The following is a 9158-nucleotide window of genomic DNA, read 5'->3' as shown; positions in this document are numbered from 1 at the left end:
CGAGCCGCTGCGGCCACGGCCGTGCCTGCTGGTGCCGTCCACGCGAGTCACCTTCCTGGCACGGCGCTACCGCTTCGTCATCGAACTGGACCTCAGCCCGTCCACCGGCATTGTGGTGAGCGCCCCGGCCCGAGCCCGCTGCGGGGAGCCAGCCCGGCTGCCCCTGCGAGCAGCTCAGCTGAGACGGGAGGAGCAGGGCAGCGGAGCAGGGAGCAGGCCGCCCGGAGAGGTGGTGGCATCTCCATCCTTGGAGGTGGTCAAGGCCCAGGCAGACAAAGCCTTGGATGGGATGATGTGGCTGGGGCTGGGGCTGGGGCTTGTCCTGCTCGGAGTGCCAAACCGAGGGCCCGTCCAGCCCTCCTTGTCCATGGTTCTGGGCAGGGCCTTTCAGCCCCTGCTGCTGGCTGGCAAACCCTGGTGGGAGCTGGCCCCTCTCAGGCCAGGGATATGTGTCGTAGCCCCACATGCCAGGGCCCCGGCCAGTGCCACGGCAAGGCCCAACGGGTCCAAAGATCGAGCGTTTTCCTCCTCCTCCTGCAGGATGATTCAACAGGGGAGATCATTTTTGACGAGGTGTTTCATGCCCTTTCCCGGTGTCTGGTGGGTCTACTAAGGCCCTTCCAAATCCCTGGTTCGGACATTATCTACCAGCCGGAGATCTTTGTTACTATCCAAGCGTATTCCTCCATCATCGGCTTGCAGTCCCACCAGGTAAATTTGTGTCTTCTACCTCTTTCAAAGCCTTTGCATGTCAGCAGTTCTCACTGTCCCAGTATGCTGGTGAGATCTTCAGCTGTGCATAGGTGTTGGCCTAGCCCTGCCAGTTCTGACACGGTAGGCTTGGTCTGGTGCAGTGCCTGAGTAGGTGTGAGCAGCTTCTCTTCTGTTGGGACCCATGGCTCCCTCGGGTGTCTGGGAGTGTGGCTCAGGCATCACTTGGGGCGGGGGGGGGGACAGACGTCCCTCCCCCTAAAGCAATGCCCAGCAGGGAGGGGATCTGCAGGCAGGAGCCCACTGTAACGTGTGGGGAGTATGTCCAGCATGACTGGCCTTTCCTCAGCTCACTCAGCAAAGTGGCTGGCTGACAGGCTGGATCGTGCCCCCTGTGCTCTGCCCATCACAAGTACAGGCAGCTCCTGTACAAGTGGCTGAATCCCAGTTGTGGGGCTGGTGGGTCTGTCATTCATCTCTTCCCCAGAATCACAATGCTTTTGTGCCATTTGCAGACCATCACTCTGCTCCTCCTTTCCTTTCTTGCTCTTTGCCTCCATCTCCTACTTATTCCCTGCACTGAAGAGCTTCATTCTGTCTTTTACCCTGTACAGTGCCTGCAGCATACTGTTTTTTCATAGAATCATAGAAGTCGGGTCGGAAGGAACCTTGTAGATCTTCAAGTCCGACCCCCTGCCTGGGCAGGAGAGAAACTGGGCTCAAGTGACCCCAGCCATGTAGGCATCGAGCCGCTTCTTAAAGACCCCCAGGGTAGGAGCCAGCACCACTTCCCTTGGAAGTTGGTTCCAGATCCTAGCTGCCCTAACTGTGAAGTAGTTCCTACGGATGAACCTACTCTCCAACAACTTGTGACCGTTATTTCTTGTTATCCCAGGGGGCTCTGGGGGAAACAAGGTCTCCCCCAAACCCTTCTGGTCTCCCCTAGTGAGTTTATAGACGGTCACAAGGTCCCCCCTCAGCCTTCTCTTGTGAAGTTTGAAAAGTTTTTCTCTTTTTGACACTACTAGATAAGTCTGTAAGGGATTTAGCCTCCTGGTAGTCATGTCAGCCTCAACTGCCATCTTGTCCATTCTCCCACAGTATATCTTTCCTATGTGCCACTGTCTCCCGACTACACTGTACCAATCTGTAAAGCTGCTACCCTCTTATCCTGCAGATCCTTTCTCTAGATATGTCTCTTCCCAGAAGTCTACAAGATGCCTGCTCTGGGATGAGGGATAGGTGTACTCTTATTTAATGGACAGAAAGGGTATATATACTTGTGTAACTCACTTAAATAAAGCTGCCTGCGTTCAGATATTTTCCTTCCCCAGCACTAGTGTGTTGTCCATCTGACGGCTGAGGTTTGGGAACAAAGGTAACAAGTTCTGTTCTATCATCCCTTGAAGATTCTGCCTCTGTGTTACATCCTGTTTCCCTCCTTATCTTCTCTTCATGGGGCTGTCTTTTGTCAACACAGTGCACAGCACAACGGAGCACTGCTGCTGGGAGTGGACTCTGGGTTGGGCTGGGCAGGGCAGGGCAGTGCTGTGCTATTAAGAAGGTTGGCTCTCACCTGCTGTGAAATGAGTGACAGCGTTCCTGCTCTCTGGGGCAGTGGATTTCACTGCCCAGTTCTTAAGACTTTTGAGTGGCCACTACCCTATTCTTTTTAACCTGCGCTTTAGGTACCAATTAATCAGAAGGTGGTTGGGCCAGGCTAGAGGTGTGTTAGAGTAGAACAAATGCTCTGTAACAGATGAGTGTAGATTGTAGGGTTTTTGAACCCAAAAGCTTGCTTACTAATTGTTTTCTAACTATTTAAGTTGGTCTAATAAAAGATATCAGATTCACCCAAAGAACCTTGTCTGCCTGTAACAGATGAGCAATGTGAATCTGAAATCCAAGCTTCTAGAACAGTAATTATCAACCAGGATGCCACGATAGTCTTTTAAGAGTGCTGCAGGGTGCTACACAATATTAGCACTGTTAGGGCATCACTAAGAACAGTTTCAATACAGTTTAATTATAATGCATGCAGACATACACGCCCGTTAAACTGGTCTCAGTCCACCTAGAACAGTTCAGGAGCACACCTAGAAAATCAAGTACTTTTTTTGAACCAGTTGACTGATCTGGTTCGCTGTTAAGTGTGGACACCCAAGTGTTCTGTGACACAGGTCTGGTCAGTCCTCTGGGCAACCTCCCCCCGCTCCTCCCCCCAAGCCTCTGGAAGTCAAAAGGCATGCGTCCAAGCATTGCTTCTTTCCCCCATACCCTCTCTGTCAGGCAATCACACTGCAGACTTCAGTCATTTGCAGGGTGTTGAGGCCTACTGAATTTATGTTTAGGAAACAAGGGAAAGCAAAACAGTGCCAATACCCCAGCCACAGGTTACTCACCCCCTTGGGTGGCCAAAGCGTGGGTGCAAGAACTCCTCACTCGCCTACTGTGCAGTGCTGGGCTGGGAGCTCACTTCCGCCCCCTGGTGTGGGAGTGACAGTACTTCATGCCATTGTGAGCCAATTCCCTCTTGGAACCGTTCAGTGTTACGTATGCCCGCACCATCCAATATAAAGATGCCTGCACATGATTCACAAGATAAACCAGTGGTTTCATATCCAAAAACACTCTGACCTGCTATGCTGTTTCTGAGTTCTTTACAGGAGAAGTGTTGCTTTAGAACTTTTCTGTAGTCAAAAAATAAGGGAAAACTCAGACAGCATTTCCTAAGGGAGGTCTTGAGTCTAACAAATAGAAAACCACTACTTTAGAGGTTTCTAACAAAGGTCCTCTTTTCTGCTGCCCAGTACCTGCCATCTCTGTCCTTTAGAGCTGCAGAAAGTTCAAAGTTCCCCTCAAAGTTCAGCAGGGGGCTGCTGCATGTGATGGTATCTTGCAAGACGATTCAGAAGCACCTGAGGCCAAGCAGGAAGTGTGACAAGAATGGCCAGTTCAGTGTCTCCCTCCATCTGTGGATTGTGCGTGTGTGTGTCTGGATGCTGCCCTTAACTGTGCTCTTGGATTCCACACTGGTTGATGATGAAATGGTATAAAACCCCAAGATAATGGCTTCCCCTTGTTCCTGGGCCAGGTGCTGTTCCAAGGCTGTCAGCTGGATGAGAGTAAGAGAGATGCCTTCCTGCAGCAAGTGTACACACAGCTGTGCACTTTTGAGAACAAAGTGGCAGAGATGCTTCAACAGCAGTATGAACCCAAACCACAGGTGAGGAGGGCGGAGGTGACTCTGTCCCTGTTTGCCACTTCTGCACTCTGCAGCTCCTCTGGGGTGGGCTAAAAGTGTTGCCTTGTACCATGAGGGGCATGTGGTGTAAGCACTGGCCTGTATAAGAAGTCATCCCTTTACTGAGGAGATGTCTAATTCAGGAAAGATATGGGCCATGGAGCCCTAGGGTTCAGTCTGTGGGTCTTGGACTGACCCTGTACACAGCAAGTGGCACATATAGGGCCAGGGCCAACATGTGTTGCCCAGAGCTGGTCTGGTGTGTGCTGCATACAACACCCATGCTGGATCAGGCCCAGAGATCATCTCTATGTTGGAGCCAGCGCATAGGGATGGTTAAGCATGGGCATTGCAAACAGTGTGAGCTGGGGACTACATCCAGTGCATGTAGCACTTGGGGCTGGACCTGGGGCGCATGCTGCATGCCACACGAACCAGTCTAGGGCACACATCCCATAAGATGCCCCACTGGACTGGCCCTGTATGCTGGCTCCAGTACACAGGCTGGTGGTGGGTCTGATCCAGCCTGCAGATTGGTCCTGTGCCTGTCGTCTGGCCCGCAGGGCCAGATCAGTTTGAGACTGCTGGTCAGTAAGGGAGCCATACAGGGATAAAGATGATACATGGACTGGAGTGTTGTTGCTTCCATGGAAGGAGAGCAGGACCAAGAGGCAGTTAGGAAGGGATCATGGAAGAAATATTTACTCTGGATCAGTATTAGTGCTGATATGTATGAAGCCATGGAAATGCAACCCCTAGCCTTGCGTCCCCTTCCTCACAGCAGGCTGAAGGTTTGAATGAGGAACTTGGGGAGAAGGTCAAGAGAAATCCTCAGTCTCCAGGAGAGGACTGAACTTGCAAGGAGAGGGAAATGGAAATGAGGAAGACCAGGGGAAAAAGCACACCTGGGAGGGAAGGGGAATGGAAGCAACCCTGTGCTTGGAAAGAGAAGCAAGACATCTGTTTTAGTCACAGGTTAAGGTCAAGTGGAAGCAGCTGATGTGTTTGTAGACCAAAGCAAGAAATCTGGGCAATAAAGCACAGGAATTGCAACTGCTGTGATGGGATGTGAATCCTAACATTATAGGAATAATGGAAACTTGGTGGAACAGTAGCCATGGCAGGAATACAGGTATTGAAGGTCCATAGCTGTCTTGGAGGAATAGAAGTACTATGATTGATATGCCACAGCAGTCTGTTTGAGTGTACATCATACTGGAAAGAGCTGTTGATGAGGGCCCCATAGAGATTGCATTAGGGGTTTGTTATAGCTCCCCAGGTTCAGACATGGCAATGAGTAAGGAGCTTTGGGAGAACTGGTACAAGGAAACTGTGTAGTTATGGGAGACTTCAGTTCCCCTGGTCCTGAGAGTGTAAGAATTAAGTTGTAGTCATGGTGGTCCAGAAATTATGTGAGGGGCAGAAATCTTGCCTGATATTGGTAGCATTTGATGTCCAATTTATAAGAGTGGAATGCAGATGTTTTTGGATGAATTACATTAGAAATTAAAAGATTTCTAACTGTTAAAGAGGTGAAGTTCTGGAATGGTCTGAGTAAAGTAGTAAGGGCACAGAACTTGAATGGCTTCAAGATCAAACTTGATCACTTCATGAAGGGGATAGTGTGAAGGAATGAGGGATTCATAGTCTGTGCATGGCACGTGTGAGGTATGCATTTGGCTGTTCTACCTCTCACCCTCAATACAGAGATTGTACTCTTTCTCTGTGTGGGAGGTATCTAGTACAGGCGACCCTTGCCATTCGCAGGGGATACGTTCTCATATCCCCCGTGAATGGTGAAATCTGCAAATAAGACACTGCGTTCATGAACGTGGTGCCCCGGCGGCTGGGGGGGTGGAGGCAGGGGCATGGTGATGGCAGCAGGAGCCCGGTGGCAGCAAGCACAGAGCTCCCAAGGAGCTCCTGGAAGTGCATGAAGTGTATTTAAAATGCAGGTTCGGCATTCACGAATATTTGAAACAGCAAATGCTGAACCTGCGAATAGCGAGGGTTTCCTGTATTCCCACACTTCAGGCCTTCTGCTTTGTTGTCAGCAGGGGCAGGGAAGGAATATTCTCCATGTTTTCTAAGCCATGTGTGGTTTCCACCATCCTCTAGCACAGGAAACTGTAGACAGTTTAAAGTAGTTTTTGACTGGTGTGGGTTGGTGCTATCAGTACTTAGAAGCCACTTGGGTACCAAAGTAGAGGGTTGTACAGAGACTCAAACTAATTACCAAATTTGGGTTCAGGAAGGAATTTTTTTCTCGAGTCAGATTGGCACAGATTTTGTCATTCTCAGCAGTGGTACTCTTCTCGGGATCCTATGAGCATATGTGAACCAATTACTACTTTGCCAGTGCCTTGGCAGCCTTCTTATCCCCTCAGCTTTTTCCTCATGGTGTGTTTTTATGTGATTTTTTGGTTTTATGGACCTTGTGGTTGTGATGCATGAGAGGCTGGAGCAAGCAAGGGTTGTAGGATTCTGAACAAGGCATTGCCTGCAAATGTGTCTTTCGGGCTGCTCTGCACTGTCTCCCCCCTTCCAGTCTGTCTCATGGACTCATTCATGTGTAATGGGCTGTAACAGGACCCATGGAGAACAGAGTTCAGTGTTAGGAGTGTGAGTTGAAATGTGCCCTCTTCTTCATAACAGCTGGCTGTAGCACCAAGTGAGCCAGGAGGACGGGCTGTTCCTCAAAATCCCAGAAGCCTGCCTCTAACTGGGTATGAGAGATGAACAGCAGGAAAGGGAGTAAAGGACATGGAGGCTGCAAACGTGTGTGTTTGGGAACTTCATGCATTCATGGCTAATGTTGCTGCAGTCAAAAGTTCCTCCTTGCCCACAAAACAGCATGCACTTGTACAGGTGCTTGTAGGATCAGGTGCTAAAATGGGAGGAATGTCTCTTAAATCCAGGGTGGTGAGAGAGAGAGCAAGCATGAGTGCGAGGCAGCTGCTGCTGACCAAGACGGTCATACTTAGGGGCACTAATAAACCTTGCACTCTGACTGAGATCATTTTTAAGCAGCCAGTGTTAAGTAGTCATCCAGTGTTCTTGGAGCCAAGGGACCAGGAGGTGGGAGGGATCTTTCTTGCAGCAGGTCTTGCTGACCCCTTTCAGAGCTGTGGGCAGGGCCTCTCTTGTTGCTCCCCTGTGCAGTCAGCTGCCCTGCCTGTCTGAATTTTCCCATGAAAAATGATGAGAAATGGGGGAGACATTGACATTCATGAGCGACTGCAGAGCTCCGCACCTGGCAGTGGGGTGCAGGCAGGAGGATCTAGCTCAGGGGCAGGGGCAGGGCCTGAAACTGCTTATCTGGATTTCACAGCTTCTTGTGATTTCAGTTGACTATCCTTGTCAGCAAATGCTGCATAGCCTGGTGGGATCCAGCAAATTAAAGGGATTCTAGTCAGGCCAGTGCTTTGGGCCATTGGTTGCACCCCAGAGTGCCCTGAGGGTTTGTGTGGGTAGATTTTCTTCCCACCCCAGAACAGCCCTGTGGCTGTGGGGTAGGGTGTCTTTCCCTGTGGTGACTCAACAGTTAGGTTAGGCAAGAGGGTTTTTTTACAGGGTGGGTTTTTTTAAAGGGTGCAGGAGGCAGAGCATCCCAGACCTGGCGGGCCTAGAGATGCTGTTGTGGGTGGGAAAGGGAAAAACCTACAACACCTCTTGCAGATTGCAGGAGGAACTTAATGGCTCTTGTGTAAGCAATTCAATTTGGTATGGCAGGACCTGAGCATAAAGGCTCCAGTCCTGCTTCCTAGTCTCTTCAAGCCCTCTGCTGCAGCATTCCCCTCTGGGGTGGCAGGGATGTGGGTTTCTCCTGCATTCCCTCTGAGCGAGTTAGGACCCCACCTGAAGACCTCCTGTTTGGAGACAGCTTCTGCCAAGCTGGAGGGAAGTCAGAGCTTGGCCCTTTTTGGCCTGGCCTGCTCAGTGTCAACAGTAGTGAAGCTTTAGTAACCTCGCCACCTCCTCCTGTAGAAAGAGGTTGTGTTAATCTGAAGTCTGGCAGGAGGCGGGGCAGATTGGCACTTTAGAGACTCACTCATTAAGAGAGACGTGAACCTTCTTAGGTAGCAGCCTGCTTTGTTAGATGCTTCATCAAAAGCTATTGCCTATAGGAGCTCATTCCACTCTGAATGAGTCAGTCTCTAAGCTGCCACTCTGCACTGCCTTTGTGTCCCTCGTGAAAGAGGTCTGCTCAGACAGGGCATTGGATGTGACCCCTTGCAATTCTAACTGTACATCAGAATTGAGACTTGGGACAATCTAGAGATTAATTGCTTAGCTTGAAGCCAGCCAAACCACACCAGGGCTGGGTCTACCTGGAGCTGTAGACCATGAAAGCACACCACTGAAGCATGGTTGGAGTGCAGCTGACAGCTTCTCACTGGCTTCTTCCTGTCAGGTGGATTTGTCATCACTTAGCCAGGACAGCCCTTGTGACCCACAGGACCCTCCTGGAAGGAAGCCGGGAGTCTCTGTGGTCACTGCTGATGTTGGGCTCGTCAGCATGATCCGACAGGGGATCCTGGCACTGCAGCTGCTGCCTTCCAACTCCACAGCAGGTCAGTTCCATCTGCTGACCTGGAAGTCTGTGTCCCTTCCAGCCAGGGTTCAGAATGGGACTTCCACAGGGGAGGGATCTGTAGGCCTCTCAGCTAGGGGGAGGACAAGGCATGAGCAGATGGGGATCTGAGTGGGGGTGTGGATTAGGGGGCATTTGGACCTAGAGGGAGTGCTGGTTCTGCAGCCCAACTACTGGTAACCTTGCTGGGCTAATAAGCAGCTGCTCAGCAGAGCCCTTGGCCCAGGGAAGTTCTGGGGTGTTATTCCCACATTTCGCCCCTCTGCTTCTGAATGAGTTGAAGAAATGAGCTGCCTGCTGCACCTGGGTGTTCCTTGCAAGCCCTGACTATCTCACTGTGGGTGCCGTCATCTCTTGATGCCAGAGGCACATGGCCGATAAGATTCAGTGTCTCTCTCGACCCATGTGTCTTGCTTTCCCCTAAGTACATCCAGTGGGGCTCTGGGTAGGGGAGGCTGCCAGTCAGGAAGGGGAGAGGATGCTCTGAGACACTGTCTTGTTTGCAGGTATCATCGTGATTACTGATGGTGTGACCAGTGTCCCTGATGTGGCTGTGTGTGAAACCCTGCTCAACCAGCTGCGCAGCGGCACTGTGGCCTGCTCCTTTGT

The 9158-nt window shown here is 50.9% G+C and overlaps 1 protein-coding gene across 1 annotated transcript in view; it reads left to right on the top strand.

Moving 5' to 3' along the window:
- Nucleotides 1–9158, top strand: part of SZT2 (SZT2, KICSTOR complex subunit) — an 82168-nt gene that overhangs the window by 1134 nt on the left and 71876 nt on the right. Inside the window, 5 exon segments of the mRNA XM_025207192.1 lie at nucleotides 5–115; nucleotides 541–711; nucleotides 3806–3937; nucleotides 8370–8529; nucleotides 9056–9158. Of these exon segments, the coding sequence (XP_025062977.1) occupies nucleotides 5–115; nucleotides 541–711; nucleotides 3806–3937; nucleotides 8370–8529; nucleotides 9056–9158 (677 nt within the window).

This window comes from Alligator sinensis, unplaced genomic scaffold, assembly GCF_000455745.1.
Source record: "Alligator sinensis unplaced genomic scaffold, ASM45574v1 scaffold781_1, whole genome shotgun sequence".
Classification (NCBI taxonomy): Eukaryota; Metazoa; Chordata; order Crocodylia; family Alligatoridae; genus Alligator; species Alligator sinensis.
This window is presented reverse-complemented; position numbering and strand designations above follow the sequence as displayed.